This window comes from Rhinoraja longicauda, chromosome 12 (assembly GCF_053455715.1).
Source record: "Rhinoraja longicauda isolate Sanriku21f chromosome 12, sRhiLon1.1, whole genome shotgun sequence".
NCBI classification, from domain to species: Eukaryota; Metazoa; Chordata; class Chondrichthyes; order Rajiformes; family Arhynchobatidae; genus Rhinoraja; species Rhinoraja longicauda.
In genome coordinates this window covers 33,515,133-33,542,826 of record NC_135964.1, presented here as the reverse complement: position 1 = coordinate 33,542,826, position 27,694 = coordinate 33,515,133, and the positions used below count along the sequence as shown (strand labels likewise).

General features: G+C 47.3%; 1 protein-coding gene and 1 pseudogene across 3 annotated transcripts in view; both read right to left on the bottom strand.

Moving 5' to 3' along the window:
- Positions 1-1,704: 1,704 nt before the first annotated feature.
- shroom2a (shroom family member 2a) overlaps positions 1,705-27,694 on the bottom strand; it is a 139,525-nt gene continuing 113,535 nt past the window's right edge. For all 3 annotated transcript variants that reach the window (XM_078409447.1, XM_078409448.1, XM_078409449.1), the window contains 5 exons: positions 14,747-15,418; positions 11,479-12,012; positions 5,685-5,853; positions 4,231-4,503; positions 1,705-2,428 (listed from right to left, as the gene is read on the bottom strand). In XM_078409447.1, coding sequence (XP_078265573.1) covers positions 2,159-2,428; positions 4,231-4,503; positions 5,685-5,853; positions 11,479-12,012; positions 14,747-15,418 — 1,918 coding nt within the window. In that variant the 3' untranslated portion in view covers positions 1,705-2,158. The remainder of the gene's footprint in view (positions 2,429-4,230; positions 4,504-5,684; positions 5,854-11,478; positions 12,013-14,746; positions 15,419-27,694) is intronic.
- Positions 13,156-13,261, bottom strand: LOC144599032 (U2 spliceosomal RNA; annotated as a pseudogene).

Here is a 27,694-nt window from a genome sequence, read left to right as displayed (position 1 = left end):
TCACCTACCTAAACATCGTTGCAGACCAGGTACACCCCTTCATGGCAATGGTATTCCCTGATGGCAGTGGCCTCTTTCAACAGAATAATGCGCCCTGCCACACTGCACACATTGTTCAGGAATGGTTTGAGGAACATGATGAAGTGTTCACGGTGTTGCCCTGGCCTCCAGATTCTCCAGATCTCAATCCGATTGAGCATCTGTGGGATGTGCTGGATTGACAAGTCCGCTCCACCTCGCAACTTACAAGATTTGAAGGATCTGCTGCCAATGTTTTGGTGTCAGATACCACAGGACACCTTCAGGGGTCTTGGAGAGTCAATGCCTTGGCGGGTCGGTGCTGTTTTGGTGGCACACGGAGGACCATCGGCATATTAGACAGGTGGTCATAATGTTTTGGCTCATCAGAGTATTTTGGCCCTTCATCCCAATGGGTCCTTGCCAATCATGAAGCCCCCCCCATAACACTAACTATATCAATACTCTTTCATCCTCTTCCCATTTCCATCAAACTCCTCCCCACTGATTCAACCACATCTACACACTCGAGGCAATTTAGTGAACAATTAACCCACCGCCCTGCAGGTCATTCCCATGAAACATTAAACCCGCCTAGCGGCCCTTTGAGCAAAAAAACAAACTGCTGGAGGAGCTCAGCAGTTCAGGCAGCATCTGACAAGGGAAATGGAGACTGCACTTGGGGTCGGGACACCTTTTGCAGACTCCTAGCCCACCTTTTGAACTGGCCGTAGACTCCATGACACTATTTTGACGAGGACCAAAAGTGTTGTGGTTGAAATTTAACCCTCTCACACTTAATACACATCTGTAGCAATGTTTTGTGGGCAAATTAGTTGCTGCATTTTCCGTAATCTCTCAAGAGGAATACGCAGTGCTCAACTAACCCCACTGATATCCAGTGTTTGGTCATTGATATATGCGGGGGCACCCTACTGCTAAACAGCTGCCATGTACTTAAAGGGCCTAGTGTTAATGCAAAGAGAAGCCATGCACAAATGAAAGCCCTTCCTTCCTCCGTTCCATCAGATAACCATGCTTCTCTAAACGTGGATCATTCCCAGGATTACAATTGGTACTTCACTAATTCTGCAGAAAGGCTCGGTGTAGCTTATTTGCAAGTATGCACATAATCATACCAAGCACCAAACACAAAATGTCTCACTAAATGGAGTCAACCAGCATTCTGAAATTTAACAGACTAGCATCAGCCATCATTCATTCTGTGTTTTTTAAAGCTAAGTTGTCTATCGGCTCAAGATTGCTCGAGAGCGTTGCAAAACTCCTGGCAGTATATTTTAAGTCACTGAAAGTAAAACCACCTCTTCACCATCTGGGTGTAAGCAGATCCTGAGTGGTCGGCTGATAACATAGTTGATTTGCTCTCCCACTCTTCACAGGATCAAACGCATTTTAGAAGTGAAAGCTGAACCTCTTTGAGACTCAACGCATATCCAGTTCCTTCAAGAGCTGAGCTTTCATCTTCAGGGTTTAAAATGTGGTCTGAAACCCAAGCAGAGTTCATGAAAGTCAGAACAGTCGAGACAAAAAGAGTCAATAACCTGACACGCATTGTCTGCTCTGTCAGAGTATAAGAATCTGTAGACCAAGGAAAACAAAATAAAATGCTTTGTTCCAATGACTACACCCTAAAATAACACTGTTGGCTTCTGTAACCACCTATTTATTTAGTTATGCTACAATAAATTAATTTTATGCACATTTTAAAAAAACAATTCAGTCGCCACATCATTTACTGATTGTGTAATATTTACGCAAAGGAAGCATCCTGTACCGATTAAAATACAGGCTGACAAGGTACCAGATCCTTGGTCAACGGAAATAATGAAGATGAAGATGTTCTTTGCATTCTTTTCAATTTGAGTACATTTTGGAGGGAGGGTGGAAACAGAATAGAGAATCTTAGTGTTTGTGACTGAACACCCAGAGGCTTATGGACATTACAGTTTCAATGACAGGATACTGTGCATTACTCTGAAGCTCTATCCTTCAGGCATTTAGTCCCAAGCGCTTAGCTCCCCCGGGTGTACAGATCCAGCTATACCACTCACAACGGCAGGAAATGGGGAACACAGGCTGATAGCACTTCAATGTCCATTTAGGGTTAACCCTTTGGATTCTACTTTGGTTTGCAGTCAAGGGGTAGGCTGTCCAGCAGGCACTTCAGCTGCTCCTCCCCCAGCTTGATCTTGTCCTCCAGCTCCCTCTGCTCAATGGTGAGGGCCGATTTCATTTTCACAAAATGTTCGTAGTCCTGGAGGAGCTCGTCGGTCAGGTAGCTGGACAGGATGTCAAACACCAGCCGCTCCCTCCTGTCCAGGTTCTCCTTCAGCTCTTTCGCGTCTTCGTGCTGCCTCGTGAGGAGCTTCTGCTTTTGAGTGAGGGTCCGCTGAGAAAGGCAAACACAAGGTAAATCAGTCTGAAGGGGGGTCACGATCTGAAACATCACCCATTCCTTCTCTCCAGAGATGCTGCCTGTCCCGCTGAGTTACTCCAGCTTTTTGTGTCTATCTTTGGTTTCAATGAGCATCTGCAGTTCCTTCCTGCACAAGGCAAGTCCCCTCCATCTGAAACTCACCTGTCATCTCAGGTTCTAGTGAGATACAGCGTGGAAACAAACCCTTAGACTCATCAAATCAGCCACCCATTTACACTAAATGATAGAAATCCCATTGTTTTCTTGTGTCCAACACTTCCATCATCTCCCACCAGATTTCCCCACTCATCTCTGCACTGTTGGGCAAGATACAGTGGCTGATTAATCTAACATCCTGCACGTCTTTGGGATGTGGGAAGAAAATGGAGCACCTGGAGGAAACCTACGCAGTCAGAGGGAGAACATGTAAACTCCACACAGACATCAGTCAGGATTAAACCTGGATCACAGGCACTGTTTCAAGTGGCTCCACTAGGCCACTTAGCTGCCTACATACATTCTGATTTTAATCAAAGGCCATTAGGCCCATCAATTTCATGCCAGCTCCCAACTGCTCAATCCCATTACTCTTTGACTTATTTCCTGTAGCCCTGAAACTTATTCTCTCACACACTGTTCATCTACTCCCCTTCAGTTCCGTAGAAGGAAATGGAGACGACATTTTGGGTTGGAATTTTTCTTCAGACCAAAGGCACCCACTTCCTAAACAGCGGTTGTGAATTTAAATCCCATCTCTGGTGTGTAAGAGCTTTTTTCTTGTGTCACATAACCTTTTTTAGAGCATGGACATGATTGGGTAACTATCATCGGTCTGAAGAAGGAACCTGACTTAAATTGTGGTCTCCATAGATGTTGCATGACCCACTGAGTTCCTTGTTCAAAATCCCACCTTCTGTAATCTCTTGTGCCCTCCTTTTAGTTCTTTTGTTAAATACACATACAAGGGGCTAAACAGTCCATCAGCTTACCGTTGTGGGAGGAAGGTGGAGCACGGGGGGGGGGGGGGGGGGGGGGAGAAACATGGCACAAGTATGTGCAAAGGCCACACAAACAGCACCCATGATCTGTATAAAACCTGGGTCCCTGAACCTGTGAGGATGCAGGACTACCTTCTGTGCCATCAGGCACACAGGCTGAAGGAACAATGGAGACAGAAGAGATTGCAGATGTTGGAATCTTGAGCAAAATAAATCAAAGTGCTGGAAGAACTCAGTGGGTCAGGCAGTACCAGTGGAGGGAAATGGACAGGTGACATTTCAGGTCGGTATCTGCCTTCAGGCTGATCATTCTGAAGAAGGATCCTGACCTGAAATGTCATCTGTCCACTTACCTCCACAGATACTGCATGACCTGCTGAGTTCCTCCAGCACGTGGTTTTTAGCTGAATGAATAATGTTGACTGAAGTTAATGAGCAAAGTACCATTGGCGGTAAAAATATCTTTGCATCTTGTCCAAAGCAAGACCTGCTGAGCCTTTTGTTAAGGTGAGATTTGAGGGGTCAGTTTACTTGACCAAATGCCAAAATCACCAAGATTACAGTCCTGCAGATCTAGATCTCCCTCATCCTCAGCAGTTTTAAACTAAATTTGAATAAACCAACTGGACAGAATGGGAACATGGCTCCTGGATTAATAGTCAAAGCCCTGGACCATCAGCCCAGTATCACAAGCGCTGCATCCAATCACATGGTGCTTGCCAGACCTGGCTCAGGTGTGCAGAGATGTGCGGGACAGAAGAACACAAAGCCACGTACCCGCTCGTCAGGAGAGGCGCTCTCCTCCAAGGTGTTGAGGGCGTTCTCTACCCTGGCCAGCCGGCCAGACAGCGACAACAATAAGTTGACCACCTTGTCCAGATCTCCGATGAACATTCTGAACTTGTCAAACTCGTTGGGCTTGCAGACCTTTTTCACCACGTCCTCCACCTCATCGCCCAGCAGGTTGTTGCCCTGGATGTCGTCCTGCAGACTCTCCCGAGCCTCCCGCAGCACCTGCAGCTTCTTGCTTATACTGTCGATCAGCTCTTGCTGCGGGAACACAAACAGGAACAACCAAAGTGTCAGAGGCCTTGGGGCTGACAGACCCTAAATCAAAATGCTTATGGTTACAGGGAAAGAGGCATTCTGAAAATGGTTTGGCATCTATTATCAATGCATCAGGCCTAGTTTTATCATTTGGTTTAATGTATTTCATATCGGACGTGTCCCAAACGAAACCAATACTTTAACCAACAGCCACCAACTGGGAATCCAGGTATTGCCAACTGAATTTTGGCCAATTCAATAAGCAACCATTAATAGGTACCTTAGGTTGTGATCTTGATGGGCTGTGCAAGGGAGGGTCCATTAAAATTAGTGGACCTGGTTGACACATTGTAGTGGTGGCCACAGATGTGGCTGGTCAGTGACCACACACATCGCACTGGGCTACTGAATATGGAGGGATGGATACCATTTTTCATTTTAGAAAGGGAACATTTTGCCACATCTAATCCCATTTAACGGGAGATACGCTCTTCCCATTGGTGGTGGGGTCAAGAACGAGTGGGGATAAATTGGCAAAGGAATCAGCAAATACATGAACAATCTTTGTTTACACTCTGTCTAGTTATGGTCCGGATTGCATTACATCTTTTGTTGTGTTCAAAAGAAGCTGGATAGGAAAGTCAGTAATTGTCAGAGTGGATGTGGATGGTGTAGAAGTGGTATAGCTCTTGCATGGGGCAGCTATAAACAATGGGCCGAATGGCCTCTTCTTCCCATTACCATTCTGTGATTCTTTACAAGCTGGATGCCCAGCAGGAACAGAAGCTTACGACTCTCCAGTTCGAGCCACTGAGCAGCTGGTTTGTTTCCTCAATAAAAGACCATACGTAGAATAAGTAGAAGCAAGATGTGAGCTTGTATCTGTCTCACCATTCACTGAGATCACAGCTGATCTCAAACTGCACAATAGACTTTAAACTTTAGATACAGCGGGGGAAACAGGCCCTGCGGCCTACCAAATCTGTGCCAACCAGTATCATCCCATACATTAACACTATCCTACACACGAGGGACAATTTACAATTTTACCAAAGCAAATTAACCTACAAACTTGTATATCTTTAGAGTGTGGGAGGAAACCAGAGCACCTGGAAAAACCCCAGAGAACATACAAAAAAACCATCTGTGATTTTCTTTGTGTCTTCTATCTTTGGCTGGATTACCTTCTTTTCGGTGAGGTCATTGTTCAGCTCATCTTCAGAGTCCTCCACTTCCTCCATTTGCTGCTGCATGTCCTTCATCTTATTCAGCAACTCGGCCTTTGGGGCAGATGTACTGTAGTATATTGAGCTTGTGGTTAGGGACACTCCAATGGGTATGGTCTCCTCTTCCCTGGTGAAATACGGCATAGAATTATCACAGTACTCGGGCACCACAAGCAAACTAACAGCACTTAAATGAAGATACAAGGAGCTGCAAATGCTGGTTTACCAAAAAAAGACACAAAGTACTGGAGTAACTCAGCAGGTCAGGCAACATCTCTGGAGAACATGGATAGGCAACGTTTGGGGTCAGGGCCCTTCTTCAGACTTTTTCAGGTCAGGCAGCATCTCTGGAGGCACATTTCTGAAGACGGGTCAGGACCCGAAACTTCACCTATCCTTGTCCTATAGAGATGCGGCCTGACCCGCAGAGTTACTCCAGTACTCAAAATGACCGTGACTCAATGGCAGAAGTCCTACGATATAAAATGCAGCCGTTGTATGCTGCTGGGTTTCTCCCCCACCACTACTACCTGACAGAATCACTATCAGTCAAGGGTCGAGGGCTTCGTGACCTATAGTGGACCAGCACTCATTCATGTCCAAGCTGGGAAAGTGTTCAGATTGTTCAACATCAATGAGAGTGGAGACTGAGGCCAGTCCAAGCGTGCCACTCATTTTAAACAGCTGCTTCTCCACACATCAATCCACACTATCATAGATGAATGCAATGATCAAGATTCTTGTTTCAGGAGTGGAGTGGAATCAACCCGGTCCATCACGAGCCTAGCTCTCCCCACCATCAAATGCATCTACATGAGGTGCTGATACTTGACGTCCACACTGCCAGGGTCAGGAACAGCTACTTTCCTACAACTATCAACTTCTCGAAAAACCAAATCCTATCTTGGCAATGGAACGGTATGGATCACCTGCTGCACCACCAAGAGGTGATCCATAATTGTGTATTTTTGCAGTCTTTTTCTTTTCACACCATAACTTGAGTTAGAGAGATGCCAATGGGCACAGTCTTGCCTTGCCTGGAGAAATAAAAGACGCCTAATAAATACTCATGTCCTGATTTTTTATTTTGTTAGTAGTTTTTAGCAGCCTTCAACATCCTGTCCATATAGGTGCAAGTTTCAAACAATGTGCTGGAGGACCTCAGCGGGTCAAATAACATCTATGGATGGAATGGAATGGTCAGCTTTTTGGGTTCCTCCACCATATTGTACGGTGGTTCATAGACCAGCATCTGCAGTTTCTTGTGTCTCCAAGATACAACTCTCACCTGAAAGCATTAAAGTAAGGGACAGGATCTAACTGGGAAATAACGCACACATCTGTGAATTAGGACCAGGAGTCGACCATTTATTCAGATCATGCCTGATCTTAATGTAACCTCCACTCTGTATCCCTGCCTACCCTGGTAACTTTTCACCCTTTGCTTATCAACCTTAAAAATATCCAGACTCTATTTCCACAAACGTTTGATGAAGAGAGATTCACAATCTCTGGAGAAAACAAATTCACCTCTTCTCTCTGTAATGGGCAACTCCTTATTTTGTAGGAGGCAAGTTAAACAGTCACCCTGATTTTAAATAAGGATGGAGATAAACAGAAGGAGAAGTGGGAAGCATAAGAGGGGCATTGTTAAATCGGAGCTGGGAGACACACATTCCTTTCTTGTGTGATTTTAGCTGGTTGCAGTGATAAATCCCAGGCACCAGGGATACGTGTACCAGACTGGGTTGGGGGACACGTCTTGAAATATACAAATTGGGCTCTAATCCCCTCCTTACGTAAACTCCCATTTTAATCAGAGGCCAAAACTAAGGGAAATATTCCCAGGCCCTTCTGCCCACACAAGCCCCCCACTCAGTCCAGTGTCAGAAGAGGTCCAGGCAAGGACAGTTTCAAAGTATTGTCGTGGCTCCTTTGAGTTTCCCCACTGAACAGCCCTGCGACTCACTATTATAGAAACAAGACCCCAGGAGTTTGTTGGCGACTCAGATAGAACAATACCTCTCTGCAATTAAACAGGTGCCCCTGTGGCTCTGAAGAGCTGCGAGGTGCCTACTATGATGATGTGCTGGCTCGGAGATAAAGGCATGTTAGGTCTCAGTGCCTCGAACAACCTCAAAACATTAGAGATCTGCCTAAGTGCAGTCAGGCCTTTGCTGATGTTGATGGACATGTACAAATATTATTTACTTATCACAACACAGGAGTCGGCTGTGCCCTTCAGGTCCCTGCTCGCTCCCAGCACAACAATTCCATCATTTCTATTTCTCTTCTGATTATGAGTAGCTTCCAACATTCTCTCTCAAATGCGCATCAACGTTCCCTCTCGATACCTTTAGGCTCCTACCTGCTCTGTGGCAATTCCTGCTAGGCGGCTAACCAACCTGCAAGCCAGGAAACTTGCGGAAACTCACTTAAGCCTCAGGGAGAAGGTGCAACCTTCACACAGACACGACTAGAGGCCAGGATTGAACCTGGGTCACTGGAGCAGTGAAGTTCAAAGACCGCATGGATGAATTCCAAAAATTGTTCATCCCAGTCTGGCGAAAAAATTAAACGGGGAAGGCGTCTCAACCATGGCTAAAGAGGGAAATCAAGGATAGTGTTAAATCCAAGGAAGATGCACATAAATTGGCCAGAGGAAGCAACAAACCAGAAGACTGGGAGAAATTTGGAACTCAACAGAGGAGGACAAAGGGGTTAATTGAGAGGGGGAAAAAGAGCATGAAAGAAAGCTTGTGGGGAATATAAAAACTGACTCTAAAAGCTTCTTTAGATATGTAAAAAGGAAAAGATTAATGAAGACAAATGTAGGTCCCTTACAATCAGAAAAAGGTGAATTTATAATGGGAAACAAGGAAATGGCAGAACAGTTAAATGTGTACTTTGGTTCTGGCTTCACAAAGGAAGACACAAACAATCTCCCAGAAATACTAGGGGACCGAGGATCTAGTGGGAGGGATGAACTGAAGGGAATCCACATTAGTCAGGAAATGGTGTTAGGTAAACTGTTGGGACTGAAGGTAGATAAATCCCCATGGCCTGATGGTCTGCATCCCAGAATACTCAAGGAGGTGGCCCTAGAAATCGTGTGTTCATTTTTGATGATCATTTCCAATCTTCTATGGACTCTGGATCAGTTCCTGTGGGCTGGAGGGCAGCCAAAGTAACTCCACTTTTTATAAAAAGGAGGGAGAGAAAACGGGGAATTACAGACCAGTTAGCCTTACATCGGCAGTGGGGAAGATGCTTGAGTCATTTATTAAAGATGTTATAGCAGCGCATTTGGAAAGCAGCGACAGGATCGGTCAAAGTCAGCATGGATTTATGAAGGAGAAATCACGCTTGACTAATCTTCTGGAATTTTTTGAAGATGTAACAATTAGAATGGATAAGGGAATCAGTGGATGTGGCATGTCTGGACTTTCAAAACGCCTTTGACAAAGTCCCACACAAGAGATTAGTGTGCAAAATTATAGCACATGGAGCTCTGGAAGCAGAGTCAGAATGAACGGGTCCTTTTCAGAATGGCAGGCAGTGACCAGTGGGGTGTCGCAAGGCTCGCTGCCGTAACCCCAGTTATTTACAATATATATAAACGATTTAGATGAGGGAAGCAGCTTCCTGCGTTGCTGGGCTTCTTCCATGAAGGTCTCATTTTTGGGGAATATCCCTTCCATCAGGTACATGGTCATCTTCATTTTAGAGTTAGGGTACAAAATGTCACCAGTTTGTCGGACATCACCATGATTGCGGATGACACAAAGCTGGGTGGCAGTGTGAGCTGCGATGAGGATGCTATGAGGCTGCAGGGTAACTTGGAGAGGTTGTGTGAGTGGGCAGATGCATGGCAGATGCAGAAGAATGTGGATAAATGCGAGGTTATCCACTTTGGTGGCAAGAACAGGAAGGCAGATTATCTGAATGGTGTCAGATTAGGAAAAGGGGAGTTGCAACGAGTCCTGGGTGTATTTGTACATCAGTCACTGAAAGTAAGCATGCAGGTACAGCAGGCAGTGCAGAAAGCTAATGGCATGTTAGCCTTCATTGCAAGAGGATTTGAGTTTAGGAGCAAGGAGGTCCTATTGCAGTTGTACAGGGCCCTGGTCAGACCGCACCTGGAGTATTGTGTGCAATTTTGGTCTCCGAATTTGAGGAAGGACATTATTGCTATTGAGGGCGTGCAGCATAGGTTCACCAGGTTAATTCATGGGATGGCGGGACTGACATATGATGAAAGAATGGGTCGACTGGAATTTAGAAGGATGAGAGGGGATCTTATAGAAACATATAAAATTCTTAAAGGATTGGACAGGCTAGATGCCGGAAAAATGTTCCCGATGTTGGGGAGTCAAGAACCAGGGGTCACAGTTTAAGAATAATGAGTAGGCCATTTAGGACTGATACGAGGAAACATTTCTTCATCCAGAGAGTTGTGAATCTGTGGAATTCTCGGCCACAGAAGGCAGTGGAGGCCAATTCACTGGATGTTTTCAAGAGAGAGTTAGATTTAGCTCTTAGGACTAAAGGAATCAAGGGATATGGGGAAAAAGCAGGAACGAGGTACTGATTTTAGATGATCAGCCATGATCATATTGAATGTCACTGCTGACTCAAAGGGCCGAATGGCCTACTCCTGCACCTATTTTTCTATGTTTCTAAGTAGCTGTGCTAATTAAATGGCCACTCTCTCGTTATATAACCCAATTATATGGAGAAAGTAAGCACAGGCAATAAAACCCATCGAATAGGACAGGGATCTCCAAACTATGGCCTGCGGGCCACATCCGGCCCGCCACGAGATTTTATCCAGCCCGCAGCAAGCTCTTAGGCGGCGGGGACTGGAGGCAGAAGCTGCCGGCGAAGGTTCACCAGAGTGCCGATCGCGATCGACCCAGAGCCGGGACAAGGCAAGCCCCCTCGCAAACAACAAACTCAAGGAAACTTCCCTCCTTGCTGCCACCGCCGCTCACCCCGGGGATGCGGGGCTTCTGAACAACAACTACACTTGTGCTTGTTCTTATTTTGCTGTGTTAGAGGGAGACGGGGCCGGGGAAGAGAGTGGAGGAGCGGCGTAGATTTCGCTGGCTCTGGGAGAGAGAAGCATCCGCAAGTGTCGGCGCTCCTTCACCGGACCCTCTGACACCCTCCCCCTCCCCACGCTCTCACTCTCACCCGCTGCTCCCTCTACCCCGTCTCTCCCCCCTCTCTCTTTCCTCTCCCTCTCCCCCAGTGGTGGTCACTGTTTTTTTTCTGTTTTGCAAATAATTGTATACCTACGGTATATATATATTCCAATATTTCAAGCTCTTTTTAAAAATTGAATATTATTTATCTGTTACCATATAAACCTAATGCAAACTAACCTAATCTAACCTAACCTAGTTTAACCTTTCCTAATCTAATCTAACGTAACCAAGTCTAAACTTTTTTGAGTTCATTAAATTTATAAAACTCACACTTCTTTATTTTTTCCTACCGCCCGCAAAAATGTGCCAAATATATAATGTGGCCCTCATGCTGGAAAGTGTGGAGGCCCCTGGAATAGGAGAAAGGGCTACAATAGTAAACAAATAACTAATTATTGCTGGAATAACACAGGCTGCATGGCCACGAGCTGTGGTTGGAGCTTGAGCTCGTTGCTGTTCTGCCCATTTCAATGATGTAGGGGACTCTAAAAGACACACTGATGGTCTTTTCCTGCTCTCTACCATGAAACAGGCGATCTTACCTTTCCTCAGTGACCCTAGGCGATTGCGGTCGAGGAAGCAGCTTCCTGCGTTGCTGGGCTTTTTCCATGAAGGTCTCATCTTTGGGGAATATCCCTTCCATCAGGTCCATGGTGGTCTTCATTTTAGAGTTAGGGTACAAAATGTCAGCCAGGGATCGGTCTTTGACCACAATCTCCCTCACCAGTTCTGCGGACTTGATGTCCTCCACGCTCTTCTTCCTCGAGTTTGGGCGATCAGGCAGAGAAGAGGCCTCCTCACCGGCCCCCGAGTCACCTGCCCCTGTGTGCTCACCGGCCCTCCGATCCGCCTCAGCCGGCCGCTCCTGCTCCTGCCGGGAATACGCGGCAAAGAGGGAGTACGGATGCTCGCGGTTCCCGAGGGCTTTGGGCTGCTCTTCTTTGTTGGGGTAGCCGACGAGGTCTACGTTGTTCAAGAGGTTGTGTCGGCCCTCCTTCTCAGTCTGGCTTTCCGACCGTACGATCTTAATCGGCACCTTCTTGACCGTCTTGTTGTTTTCAGTCACTTTCTCGATCCTGTCAAGGTGAAAAAAGAAAGCATCGCTTATCAGAAAGGAAGCAGAAGGGAGCACAAGTCAGAAAGAACAAGCTGTGGAAACCATCCAACTGGCTCCACTCCACAGCAAAATGCACAAACCCTTCCTACATACTGACTGGCCACTCAGGACACCTGGTTCCTTGCTGTGATTAGCTGCTAAACCCTAACCATTAACATTATGAATAACCATTGTGGGCAGAGTCCACTGATAAGATCCTTATCTGCTGAATGGTGAGCAGATACAGTGCGATAAATGGAAATGTGAAGAATGCATGAAAGGGCAGCCCACCTTTTGGAGAGGTTACAGGAAGATTGCTCATTTTAAAAGGACATTTTCCACAAGGACAATGAACTAAAGGTGCTTATTTTAATGGCCTCACTCGCCACCACTCCAGGAACACACTGGAGAACTCCAAGAAAATATGTCCACTGGGAGATTCCTCAGAGTCAAGAGTATTTAACTGACATGTGAATAGGGAAGGGAACAATTAAATTCATACTTGCTGCAGCTTTGCAGTGAACCGGCGAAATTCCAGACAATGCCATTGTCATTCTTAAAGAGGCTGTTGAATGCAGGTGCTCGGTGCCCACTACTCAGCTTAGGCCGGGTTCTTGCTACCGAGACTCAAGCCCTGAAGCCTGCTGTTTCACTGGAGATAAGGACCTCAGCAGTGGCAGAGACTTGCACATGAGCACTGAACCTTGAGCAGAGAGCTCTCTCCGTTACCATCACCAATGTTTACCCCCAAACACCAACGGTGCAAAAGCTGACCTGGCCATCTATTTTATGAATGTTGGCAGCAGCTTCCTGTGGGCAAACCTGCTGCTGTATTTGGCACTTTGCAACAGTGACTGCTCTGTGACTTTATTGGCAGGTCTTAGAGATGCTCTGAGATTGGAAGCAAACAAGCCTGCTATGAGAGAGCCACTCTAGTTGGTCCTGCGCTCATAATACGCACCCTAATCTGCCCTGAAATCCTCATTTGCCTAGTTATTTTTTTGTTTTGTTTAATTTAGAGATACAGCTTGGAAACCGGACCTGGGACAGCAAGGAAACACTGTATAAAGCCTGTACAGGCAGCACCCGAGGCCATGATCAAACCCGGGTCTCTGTAAGGCAGCAACGTTACTGCTGTGCCATTGTGCTGTCCTCTAAAAAAGTATCAGATATTAAACTGACATGAACAGATACCAAACTTGATCTAAGCCAAAGGGCTGAGAAGTGATCTCTTTATGTAGCCTGGAATAATTCTCTATATGCAGAAGCTCTGTAATGGCAAGTCCAGGGCTCATTGTACAGCACCCTGGGGGAATTGTGCACGGCGTGAGAGCTCATCTGTTAGGACGTTTCAGATTTTTACATTTAGGTTCGCGATACAGCATAGAAACAGGTCCTTTGGCCCACCCAGTCCATGCTGACCAAAGATCACTCGTACACTAGTTCAGTGTTATCCTAGTTTTGCATCCTACGCACTAGGGGCACCTTACAGAAGCCAATTAACCTACAAACCTGCACGTCTTTGGCTTGTGTGAGAAAACCAAGGCACCCAGAGAAAGCCCAAGTGGTCACAAGGAGATTGTACAAACTCCGTACAGACAGCGCCCGTAGTCAGGATCAAACCCAGGTCACTGACCTTGTTAAGCCGCAATTTTTGTTTAATCAAATGGAGTCCAATTATGTAAGGCAAAACACAATGGGAAAACTCAGGCAGCATCCGTGAAAATAAAAAAAAGTCGATGTTTCAGAGGCACCTGTTTGGCATCACACAAATGCCTTCTGAATTTGGCATCCTATGCAAACCTGGGCTCTCAAATTACAAAACCAGGCATTGCATCTCCCTAATTTTATCAGGCCGAGGGCCAGTCTACATAGTTCCTTAAAATTATTAGGTCACACAGCTTGGAAACAGGCCTTTTGGGCCACCAAGTCTGTGCCAACCATCAAGCATCCATTTACATCTCATTTCATTCTTCCCACATTCCAATCAACTCCCTGCAGATTCTAATACTCATCTACACACTGGGGGGCAACCTAACCCACATCTCCTCATGACCCTCTCAACACCAACTTGTGGTGTAGGAACAAAATGCCCCAAAGTATTTCACAATATTGTTCCCAAGCTAAAAGGGGCAGAGAACCAGAGAGCACATTTAACCATCTCTGAGACAGACACAAGCAAGATTTCCTGGACTGCACCTCCTGGTTTCTGTGCTCTACGGGGAGGGCAGTGGGTGTACAGGAAAGCCCACCCCCCCCCCCCCCCCCCCCCACGTCACACAACCCAAATCCTTCCATGTGTAGGAAAGAATTGCAGATGCTGGTTTATACTGAAGATAGACACAAAATGGTGGTAACTCAGCGGGCCAGGCACATCCCGAGAGAAAAATAATAAGTGACGTTTCAAATCGGGACCCTTCAGTCTGAAGAAGGATTCCGTCCTGAAATGTCACCTATTCCTTTTCTCCAGAGAGGCTGCCTGACTCACTGAGTTACTCTCGCACTTTGTGTCTATCCAAGTCCTTCAATCGTGGAAACAGATCACCACAGCTTCGCAGCTAAGTGGAAGTCGTGGACCCACCAAGCAAAGACATTCAATATAAGGACAGAGGCAGCTCATGAAGGTGCCTGCCACAGGTCCAAGGGTGCCAGCAATGGATGTCAGCACTGACGCCCGGAAATGAACTCTAACTAAGTGGTTAATGCACAGTCACCTGGTCAGGCCGTCGTCCTCCAGAGCTACTGGTGGTTTATCGGTCAGTCTTTGCGGTGCAAACTGCGGGGAGGGAGAGCGTGGAGTATCCACCACTGGTCTGTGCGGACAGTGAAACGTTGAGGTTTCAGCGCTGTCCACTTTGCCCTGCGTGATCTCAGAGCCCCTGGAGTACTCGGCTGGCACGGCCCCTGGCCCGTCGATCCCGCCGCTGGTCACACAGCCTGGCAGCAGGCCGGAGCTGTCGGTCGAGGCCTGGGCCACTCCCTCCCACGGCTGGTCGGGCAGAACCATCGTTGGCTGGGGCGCTGCGGCTTCCCCCGAAGGCAGGAGGTCCTGCTGCCGGCACTTGTCCGCCCTCGTCTGCGCCCCTCGCTTCCTGTTGGCCGGCGCCGGGTCCTCCAGATCCTCGGCTGCTGACCAGTTCTGGCTCAGGTCCCGGCCTCTGGGGCAGGACTCTGGACTGTCCGCCTCAGCCTGCCTTCCCCCTTGGACCTCGGTCGCCTCGGGATAGTGGTGCCTGCTCAGCATGTCAACAGGATGTCCATGCCTTTCCTGAGGCAGATGCTCGCCCCTCTGGGCATTCCTCTCCGACCAGGCCTCCTCACACGTTGCCTCCAACTGGAAGTGCCGGGCCTCCGGGTTATTTTCCAAGCTCCCAGAATCCAGGTGCCTGACAACCAAAAACAGATCATTAAAATCAATTAAAGTTTCGCACAGAGGATTATCTACTGAATCTTGGGAGTGCAGGAGGAGTCCGTTTAGCCTATTGTGCCTATGACAGCTCTTCAGTAAAGCCAAACAAATGTCCCCACTGCCACATGCTCATTACAGATGGAGTTTGGGTGCAGGTCATGTCTTGAACAGTTCAAACAGTGGAACGTATCAAAGGGTTTAGCACCATTCCATATTGATCATACGTGGCTAATGTAAGGATCACAATGTTATTTTCTGTGAGCACCACTGCATCTCCAAACCAGATAAAGTAATAACCTTTCTTCACGTTGATCATGAAATTGGCATTGAAACAATCTTCAAGGGTTTTGACACTCACAATATGGTCTCATCTACAGAAGAAAAAGCGAACACAGTCCAGGTGACAGCTTTGCAGAACACCTCCAAGCAGTTCCCATGTGCGTGACCCCGAGCTTCCTGGTGCCTGCAACCTTAATTTTCCATTCTCCGCTCACTCTAACCTCCCTACCTTTGTCCGACACTGTTCCACGAAGCCCAGAGTAACCTCGAGGAGCACCAGTGCATGTTGTGGCAGGGTACACTGCATCCCTTGGGGCTCAACGGGGATTCAAAAATGTCAGACAACCAGCCTTTCCACTTTGTATCAGAACGAGTGCAGCAGCACAGAATGCTGGGAATGCTGTGCCAATCTGTGGTGCCTGCGGGGGAGGGGAGCAGAGCTGGCGATTTGGGTCAAGTGACTTGCCTGATGACAGGGTCAAAGACTTGTTAGAGTTGTTGGAACACAGACCCGTGGCACCACCACCTGGTTTTGGAAACACTGAGGCAGAACCCAGCTTGGGTCTCAGAGACAACGTTCCAAGCCTGATGGCTGGTACATTCATGGAGTCATACAGCACGGAAACAGGCCCTTCGGCCCAACTCGGTCACGCCGATGAACATGCCCCATTCAGGCTAGCCCATTTGCCTGTGTTTGGCCCATATCCCTCTTAATCTTTCAATGTATCTGTCCAGATGTCTTTCAAATGAACAAGTAATACAGATAGTAAAGGTATAGAGGCAAATGGCCCAAACTCGGCTAGCTTAGATGGGGCATCTAGGTTGGCGTGGATGAGTTTGACTGATGGCCTGTTTCCGTGCTGTATGACTCTATGAATGCACCAGCAGTCCAGCCTGGAACACTGGCCCTGATACACAAGCTGGAATCCACACTGCAAGCTCACCAGGCTGTTTCCAAATCCAGGCGGTTTAGTGCCACATATCTGTGTGCCAAAATCTCCGACAGGACCTGCGATCCTGCCTTCACACACATCTCATGTAGTGTGACTTGGAAAGGAAGAATGAAGGTAGATTTCTGCAGCATTTCACACAGCCTCAATACAGCACTTTACAGCCAACAACTAACTGCACATCTAGTTTAGTCACCATGAAGGAAATATGGGCAGCAAATTACAGAGTCAAAGAGTACACAGCATAGAAATAGTTATCTGCCCAATTTGTCCCTGCCAACCAAGTTGGCATTCTGGGCAAATCTCCTTTGCTTGTATTTGTCCCTTGTCACTCTAAACCCTTCCTATTTACAGTACTTATCTGTTCAAATGTCTATTAAATGTCTTAATTGTACCTGTTTCCATCGTTTACATTGGCAACTTGTTTTAGATATGGATTTCCCTCTGAATGAAAAACATTACCTCTGAGGTCCCACTTAAATCTCTCGCCTCTAGTTAATCCAGACTGCACCACCCTCAGGTGCAGAGAATCCCGTGACTGACTATCCTCCAAGAGGAGAATTTTTTTATGCACCACAGTACACCTCTGCTGCAAGAAAGAATTTAATTGTTCTGTTTTGGGACATATGACAATAAAACACTCCTGTAAATGACCGGCCCCTTATTTTGTTGTTTGTAACGCTCCCTCCTGTGAAAACAATATGCAGCAAGATACCTCTATGTCTGTGCTCAATTTTACAAAGAACTGTGCTGTCTGTCCTTTGGTGTAGTTGCGACTGCCTTCTCTTGGCCATTAACTGACAGAAGCAAAGGATGAAGTACAATGAGAAGTCTTTGTGCTCGACATTCCTCATCTATTCAAAGCCTACTCCACTTGCCTGAGCTAAGACTACATCAGCTGCTTTGTTCACACCCACCCATGCCTGCAAGTTTAACTGAACTCTGCAGAGTTGCCCTGAGCCTGATTCTTTGAAAGGAGGAGAGACTCAGCTCATGGGGGTAAGTGTACAGGCACTGTACCGAATGGTGCTACCATTCCGCAAGTCGATGAGAAGAAGCAGACTTGACTTAAAAGCTGATGGGTTTGATGAGTGCACCTGAGAGAACTTGCTTTAAAAACATCGACTGGAGAACAAGGTGGATCGGGACACCTGTTGGTCTCCACTGCTCTTCCCTGAATAGTGCCATGCAATCCTTTACATTCACCCCAGCAGGCAACAGGGGATCTCAGCCCAAACACAGCTCAGACTAGAAAAGAGTCTGAAGGAGACTCCCAACCCAAAATATCACCTATCCATGATCTCCAGAAATGCCGCCTGACCTCCGGCACTTTGTGTCCGTTTGAGTATCAACCAGCATTTGCAATTCTTTGTTTCTACAGTGCATTCAGAAAGTGTTCAGACCCCTTCACTTTTTCCACATTTTGATACGTTACAGCGTTATTTTTAAATGGATTAAATTCTTTTTTTAATCATCAATCTACACACAATACCCCAGAATGAAGACGAAAACAGGTGTTTAGAAAATTTTACAAAGTAATTAAAAAGAAATAACTGAAATATCACATTTACATAAGTATTCAGGCCCTTTGCTACGACACTCATAATTGAGCTTATGTTCATCCTGTTTCCATTGATTATCCTTGAGATGTTTCTACAACTTGATTGGAGTCCTCCAGTGGTAAATTACTTTGATTGGACATGACTTGGAAAGGCACACACCTGTCTATATAAGGTCCCACAGTTGACAGTGCACGTCAGAGCAAAAACCAAGCCATGAAGACAAAGGAATTGTCCGCCGACCTCCGAGACAGGATTGTGTCGAGACACAGATCTGGGGAAGGGTATAAAACAATTTCTGCAGCATTGCAGGTCCCGAAGAGCACAGTGGCCTCCTTCATTCTTAAATGGAAGAACTTTGGAACCACCAGGACGCTTCATAGAGCTGGCCGCCCGGCCAAACTGAGCAATCGGGGGAGAAGGGCCTTGGTCAGGGAGGTGACCAAGGACCCGATGGTCACTCTGACATGTACTGTATGCACTGTATATCCTTCAGCCCTTGTTGAGTGGAATGGTGATGACGGCTGAAATTGGCCTTTGTGTCTAGCTGCAGCTAGGACTATAAAATGGCGCCTCTTGCATATGGACTCAGTGGGCTGTTCTGTACATTCTGTACTGACTGTGGGATTGTGCTTATGTATGGTGACAGTGTCTCTGATCTATATGCAAAAAAAGTATTTCACTGTACCTTGGTACTCGTGATAATAAATAAACCATTGAACCAATGAACTAAACTCAAGTCACTTACTCTCTTACAGTTGATGGGAGAGCTGCCTGGGGAAAGGGTGGGTGAGTGATGGAGGTCATGCTGATAACGCTGCAGTGTCCATTGTCTTCACGAGTGAGGTGTTCAGATTTGTAAACTCCCAGTGGCTATTCTGATCTGACTAGTAACCTATCACTGACAATAAACAAAAGCTGTCAAATTAATCTTCCCTCTAACGAGGTTGCACATCTTGGCTGTTGGGAAAGTTTTGATGTTGTGTTGCTGTTTTTTTTTCTGTGCAGCATTGAGCAAGTTCCCTTTTACTAATCTTTTCCACACGACTCGGGGGTAGGGTGGAGGACTCATTAGATTCCCTCTGCATGCTCCAAATGAGGTTTAGATACATGGTGTCCACTAAACCGGTCAGAGCACTGGGGAACTCCAGTACGCAGAGCACAGAGTAACAACAATTCTGTCAGGTGTCACAAGCCGCATGCAAATGGGGTGAAGAGGGGACTGAGCCCAGCATTCTGACTGAGTCAGGGCTGCATTCAATCTCATGCAACATGCTGAGCACATCTTACAATTCAGAAGGAGAAGAGAGAGAAAGGATACTTCCAAGAGCCAGTCGCACCCAATGGAAAGGACCTGTGAAGTGTGAAATAACCAGAAAAAGTGAGGTTCATTTACAAAGCTATCAGGTTTGCAAGCTTTTCAACAATCCTGTGCCTCTTCAAAATAAAATCACAACAACACAACCAACTAAACCTGGTTAAAGAAATTAATAGAGAAGGATGTGGATTTATAAAGCATCTTTAAGAACCTCAGCAAGTCCTGTAGTGGTTTTCCGTCACTCCCACCTGAAGCATAGTTGGTAATTCAGATATAGGAAGTGGACCAGTGACTATCCTTTGCGGTTAACCAGCTTGAAAAATTGAGGGATACATATTGACCAGTCACCTGGAGGAACCACTCTCCTTTTCAAATCCAGGCCATGAGATTTGCTGAAGGAACAGAAAAGCCTTTGATTTAACATTGTGTCCAAATGCCAGCGTCTGCAACAGTGCAGCGCTCCCTCCACATAGCACAGCAAAAGGGGGCGTCATAGTGGCGTAGTGATAGAGTTGCTGCCTTACAGAGCCAGAGACCCAGGTTCAATCCTGACTACAGAGTTTGTACGTTCTTCCCGTGACCACGTGGGTTTTCTCCGGGTGCTCCCGTTTCCTCCAGAGACGTACAGGTTTGCAGGTTAGTTGGCTTCTGTATATTGTCAATTGTGTCTAGTGTGCAGGATAGTGCTAGTGTACGTGCTGATCACTAGTTGGCACCTACATGGTGGGCAGAAGGGCTTTGCTTCCACGCTGTGAATCTAAAATCAAAGGAGCCTGCCGACATTATGTGCTGAAGTCTCTGGATGAAAGCTTGAGCATTCAGCCGCAGGGCTGGGAGTGCTATCAGGCTATCACTGCGTTGAAGCCGACAGCAAACACAACCAGTCAAAAGACTCCTGACATAGACAGGCCATTCAGCCAGTGGAGAATGAGCTGCCTTCCTGATCCCACCTTCTCGCACTTAGATGGTGCACCACTCTTCACATTCACCGTTGCTGTTTAAATGTGATGAGGCATTCTGTTTGTACTGCCTGGTTGTAAAATGTTCCAGATCCCCACCAACATTAAAGTGAAGAAACACTTCCTCTTCTTCCCTCTAACCATTCACTTTCAGCATATCCCATGCTTTGGGAAATAGGTCCTTCCTATTGCCTCTTAGGTCTCCTATGATTTTATGCACCTCAGGCATGTCTTCCCTCAGATGTCTCTGCCCCAAAGGAAACAACCTCTCCTATCTTTCCTCATAGCTACAGCTTTCCAGTGCTGGCCACATCTTCATAAATCCCTTCTGAACTCTCTCCAATCCAATCACATCTTCCCAGTAACGTGGTGACTGGAACTGCACACTTTACTCAGGCTGTGAACACTAATCTTCATTAGTGTTGCATCACCATCCCATCCGTAGACCTGTGCCTCAGCTGATGAGGGAAAGCATGCTTTTTATCCGGGAAACACAAATGTCTGCGTCTGGGAGTAAAAGGAGGTTAAAACCCTGCAGGAGTCCTGATACAGGGTTTCAATTGGAAATGTCGACCATTATTTCCCCTCCCCTGAGTTGCAGCTCGATCTACTGAGTTCCACCAGTAATTTGTTTTTTGCTCTTTAACCTCTTGTTAACCTGTCCTGCTGTCTTTGAGGATCGACAAATGCCTATCCTTGTTCCAATGTACTCTCCCATTGATTGCCGTTCCCTGCCTTAGTACACGTCCCCAAATGCTTGACTTTACTCTTTCCTGTCCATCTGACGAGACCCAATGACTAGATCTATGTTTCTATGTTTCAAACAGCATCATTCTCGTGTGTCATCATTGTCCTGCCAGGGAGTTGTGAATTTGTGGCATTCTCTGCCACAGAAGGCAGTGGAGGCCAATACGCGCAATGAATTTAAAAGAGAGTTAGAGCTCTAGGTGCTAGCGGAATCAAGGGATATGCGGAGAAGGCAGCCATGGGTTACTGATTGTGGATGATGAGCCATGTTCACAATGAATGGCGGTGCTGGCTCGAAGGGCCAAATGGCCTCCTCCTATTTTCTATGTTTCTATGCCCAACCTGTTTATTTAGAGAACATGCCGTCTATTTTTTACACTGGTCTTCAGCATCTCAGGCCAAATGCAATACCCATATCTGGTGGTGAACCAGATACCAGGCAAAACCAATGCAGGGTCAATAACTCTGATGGCCAGGCATTTGCCCAACAACTTCCCAGTTACTGGTCATCTGACAAGCCTATGGCCAAGACATTCACCATCCTGGGCCAACAAGAAACCAAGCACTCTTCTGTTTGCCAATTGGATTAAGACTGGCAGTCAGTCAAACATCTTTTCCTCCTTTAATTGAACATTTTGGCTGAGGTTGCTCACTGCAATATCCAGGAGACTAATCTCTAATTCCTGCTGACTCTACAGGATCGAGGGGAGGGGAGATCACTCAGCATTTCTCCACAGGCTCTCCCAGCGACAAAGCCCGATAACTCTTGGTCAGGAAAGATCAGCCCAGTGTCCCATCATTTGCCTACCACCAACCCTTTGTGGGCTAACTGCCCTACTCTCCCTCTCTCCTCCCTCTCACTCCCCCCCCCCACTGGATCTGGAAAGTAGCCAGAGAGCACGAAGGTAGACAAGCTTTGTTTGAGATTGTCAACTTTTCTCTAATTTTAAACACATTGCCATTTTAGAGACACACAGTGTACAGATGAAATTTGCCAGATGATCATGCAAAAGATCTTCCCATATTTTCCAATTTTATTTTACAGAGAAAATGAAACTTGAATTTCTTTATGGTTGCAAGATATCCAAAGCTTTTATTGAGCCATTCAGACAGAAACAGGCTCTTTGGCCCACCTAGTCCATGCCGACAATCGAGCACTCATTTACATGAATGCCAATTTATTTTCTCCACATTCCTATCATCCCCCTCCTCACCTGATCCCACCACTAACTTACACTAGAGGCAATAAACAGTTGCCAATTAACCTACAGCCCACACATCTTACGATGTGGTCAGAAACCAGAGCACCCTGATAAACCCAAGTCACTGGAGTGTTGAGGCAGCTGCCACTGTGCCAACCCTGAGAAACCCAAAACAATAAAGCACCTTTCCACCTGCGGTCTCTGGGCTGGGGACACAGGAAGATCCCGCAGCAGTCATGAAGTAATGAGCCTCTGATGCTGGTTGAGCCCATCACCCACGCCTCTATAAAGATTGCCATGATCCCCTTACCTTCATTTAAAGCACAGGCAGGATCACAGTGTACAAACAAAAAAACCCCACCTCTCTACTGAGAGAGCTGTGTATTGGAGCCAGAGACAGATGGAAAGAGGACTCCCATCGAGCCGAGACAGATGTTCTAGGAGCAGAATTAGGCCATTCAGCCCATCACGTTTACTCTGTCATTCAATCATAGCTTATCTATCTTTCCCTCTCAATCCCATTCTCCTGCCCTCTCCCCCATAACCCTTGACACTTGTACTAATCAAGAATCTGCCAATCTCCGCTGTAAAAATATCCATTGACTTGGCCTTCAACCCTTCTGCAGCAATGAATTCCACAGATTCAACCCCTTCTGACTAAAGAAATTCCTCCTTGTCTCCTTTTTAAAGGTACGTCCTTTTATTCTGAGGCTATGGCCTCTGGTCCTAGACTCTCCCACTTGTGGAAACATCTTCTCCACCTACACCCTATCCAGGCCTTTCACTATTCGGGAAGTTTCAATTAGGTCCCCCACTCTTCCTTCTAAACTCGTCTTGACTCTAAACGCAAGAGGCATCATCCTCTGCTCAGCCCTCACTGCACTATATGTATCAATTATGGTTATGAGATTGCCCTTGGCAGTCTAGTGCAGGGAGTCTCCTCTCCACAGTAAGTAAGATCATGTGTTCCCAGGCCAGCGTTTGCGGCACAGCTTCAAGCCCATCGGTATTTTACACAGTGGCAGAGAAGCAGAGGGAGTGAGGCCGACGGAGCATTGATGATTGTGATTGTCTTACATTCAAACTGATTGCTGCAGAGGTGCTGAGACCACACTGTGAGTTACTGAGTGACTTAGTCCCGTCATGCTGGAAGGTGACCCTGGAAAACAAGACTGGCGAGCACGGCTTCTCTCTTGTGTACACCTCTGACCCAGTAAATTAAACATTAACTTTCACATTATCATGTTCACAATGCAGGGTGGTGTTTACATATTTACAGCAGGCAGGTGCGTACACACACTGCATAGTCTGAAACAGTGCAAAGGCTACGTACGGCAGCCTCTGGCACTCTACAGGCAGGCCAGAGATGTATTTTGGAAGCAATCCCTCACCACTTTAGATTCAGTCGATCCCCACTGCCAACATGCTTAAGCCCAAGGACTAAAATATGCCGTCGTTATTCACAAAGCTCTTGGCCATGCAACAGAAGGCAGATGAATTCAGGGTCACTGTTCTAGCCAACCTCCTAACACAATTTGAGATCAGTGCTAGTATTCTGACCCTTTCCCCCTTCGTAATCCAGTGGCCAAGATATTGAATTGTATTTGTCTTACATCCAAACTGACTGCAGCAGAGTTGATACTTGATCGTTTCGCTGAACACCTCCACTCAGTCCGCCTTAACCTCCCCGGTTGCTCAGCACTTTAACTCCCCCTCCCATTACTAATCTGACCTTTCTGTCCTGGGCCTCTTTCATTGCCAGAGTGAGGCCCAGCGCAAATTGGAGGAACAGCACCTCATATTTTGCTTGGGTAGTTTACACCCCAGCGGTATGAATATTGACTTCTCCAATTTCAAATAGCCCTTGCTTTCCCTCTCTCTCCATCCACTCCCCCTTCCCTGTTCTCCCACCAGTCTTAATGTCTCCGACTATATTCTATATCTGTCCTGCCTACTCCCCTGACATCAGTCTGAAGAAGGGTGAGTTGTAAATCTGTGGAATTCACTGCCTCAGAAGGCAGTGGAGGCCAAGTCTCTGAATGCATTCAAGAGAGAACTAGATAGAGCTCTTAAGGATAGCGGAGTCAGGGGGTATGGGGAGAAGGCAGGAACGGGGTACTGATTGAGAATGATCAGCCATGATCACATTGAATGGTGGTGCTGGCTCGAAGGGCCGAATGGCCTACTTCAGCACCTATTGGCTATTGTCTATTGTCTAAGGGTCTCGACCCGAAACAGCACCCATTCCTTCTCTCCAGGGATGCTGCCTGTCCCGCTGAGTTACTCCAGCATTTTGTGTCTACCTTTGGCCAGGATATTTAATATGTCCTGGTACCTCTGGGCCTACCTATACAACACATAACTCAACACTACCTACGGCAGTGGCAAGCTAAAGACATAAGTTGTTGATCACTTGAGAACAGAGTTTCACAGCAAGCACAGGGTTATATACTAAACGTTCTCATAGAATTACCTTCCCAGCAATAGTCTAGAGATCCTCTTTTCATATCATATCATATCATATCATATATATACAGCCGGAAACAGGCCTTTTCGGCCCTCCAAGTCCGTGCCGCCCAGCGATCCCCGTACATTAACACTATCCTACACCCACTAGGGACAATTTTTACATTTACCCAGCCAATTAACCTACATACCTGTACGTCTTTGGAGTGTGGGAGGAAACCGAAGATCTCGGAGAAAACCCACGCAGGTCACGGGGAGAACGTACAAACTCCTTACAGTGCAGCACCCGTAGTCAGGATCGAACCTGAGTCTCCGGCGCTGCATTCGCTGTAAAGCAGCAACTCTACCGCTGCGCTACCGTGCCCTGGTGTCATGTTCCCTAATGGTGTGGTCCCTTTCCTCTGCGGGTGCTGATGGAGCTGTAGCATAAACCCCGGCCAAGCTTGCACAGTGTGTGCCATACCTTCCCCACATCCCTGCATGCCTGCCCCACTCGCCCATCACCTCCATCATTGCCACTTCCGCATGCCTGTGCTTGACCTCCCCACCCATCTCCCGCCGCCCCATCCTTGCCCCGCGCACCCATGGCCTCCCCACCCATCCTGCCCCCATCCTTGCCCCGCACACCCATGGCCTCCCCACCCATCCTGCCCCCATCCTTGCCCCGCGCACCCATGGCCTCCCCACCCATCCTGCCCCCATCCTTGCCCCGCACACCCATGGCCTCCCCACCCATCCTGCCCCCATCCTTGCCCCGCGCACCCATGGCCTCCCCACCCATCCTGCCCCCATCCTTGCCCCGCGCACCCATGGCCTCCCCACCCATCCTGCCCCCATCCTTGCCCCGCGCACCCATGGCCTCCCCACCCATCCTGCCCCCATCCTTGCCCCGCACACCCATGGCCTCCCCACCCATCCTGCCCCCATCCTTGCCCCGCACACCCATGGCCTCCCCACCCATCCTGCCCCCATCCTTGCCCCGCACACCCATGGCCTCCCCACCCATCTCCCGCCGCCCCATCCTTGCCCCGCACACCCATGGCCTCCCCACCCATCCTGCCCCCATCCTTGTCCCGCGCACCCATGGCCTCCCCACCCATCCTGCCCCCATCCTTTCCTTGCCCACTTACCACCCCCTGCCTGCATTCCCACCCCGAAGATAGACACAAAATGTTGGAGTAACTCAGCGGGACCGGCAGCATCTCTGGAGATATGGAATGGGTGACGTGTCGGGTCGAGACCCTTCTTTAGACTTCTTCAAGGTCTATCTTGTGTGTACACCAGCATCGGCAGTTCTATCCATTCTATCCCCATACATTTACACTTAAAATTCCTGGCTTAGGGTTCAAATTGATCAAGGTCCTCCCCCGACCACTTCCATAACCCCGTCGTCACCCACACCCCTGTAATTCCAACATCTCTGGTTTCCAATGGCTTCACTACTGTCAGGCGTTCCCTCAGTCGTGACCCCTGCCCTCCAAACTCCATTCCCCTATCTGTTCTGCTGTTGTCCATATCTCCGCATTTGACCAAACTCACTCTCCTCTGCCCATTGCTGTCAACCTTTGAAGGTTAAAGGTGTTATGGAAGTAAACTTTGTTGGCACTCTGTTTTAATGCAGATTTCAGATTCAGCATGTTCCACTGATCTATAATGAGAGCTGGCCAAGTCTGTGCACAGAATAACACTCCCTTTGGCATACTTCAACAGGCAGATAAGCAAACTTCAAAAACTATTCCTCCTTCTTGGCCAAGGTTGAATCTTTGCTTCTCTCACTGGTAAAATTGCCTTGTGATTTGTTGCTTATAATTCTTTTCATTGGCTTCAGTTCTCTAACTATTAACTGACCACACCTTCCTCACATCCTCCTTATTCCCTTCACCCTCATTTTTGCTAAGTTTGCCCTTTTGTTCTTCCACACTGTAGGTTTTCCCTTCTGTGCACAATTATTGTCCTAGCTGCCTCCCTGTTTATCTCCCACCTCAGCCGTCTCTCTCTCTCTCTCTCTCTCTCGGCTCAGTGTCACTTCCACTCTCCTCCTCCTCCACTACCTTCGCCCCACTGGAGCCAACACCTACCTGCTCACCATCTTCTTACTTTGCTCATGTTTTACAACCTTATTCTTCATGCAGTCCCCTCTACCGTGCAAGTATTGACAATGTTCTTCCACAACAGAGTGGATATGACTGGGTTAGTCGACTGACCTGTAAACCTGCTAACCACATCACTGCAGATCACCGGGATTGAACTGGAACGAGTCACTTGTGTGACTATCCTCCATTCCCTACATTCCTAATGAAAATACCTGGCTTGGATTACGAGATGTTTGCCATAGTTTCCATCACAAACTTTGTCTTTTAGTCTGGCTGAGTTAATCGACCCTGCCTTCAAGTGCACAATGAAGTGGTGTGACTCTTGTCAAATATCCCACCCTAGATGCAACTTGCTGACTGATACACTTTTCAGCTGCAACTTTGTCTGCTAGTTGGCATAATCCTTGCCATTTTTTGGTCAGCCTGAGAAGACAACTTTCTCTGACACTTCAGAATGCATTTAAGAATCAACTACGCTGGTGCAGGAATGGAATCATTTACAGCCCAGACTGGGTTAGGGTAGCAGCTCGCTGGCCCAACAGACATTATCCGTGCGTCAATCCAACAGCTCCCCGATACCATTACCTAGTTCACATTTTTCATTTCAAATAGCATTAAGATTGCAGTCAAATTTTCCAACAGCCAAGATGGGAATTGAACTCGCATTCCCTGCATTGTTA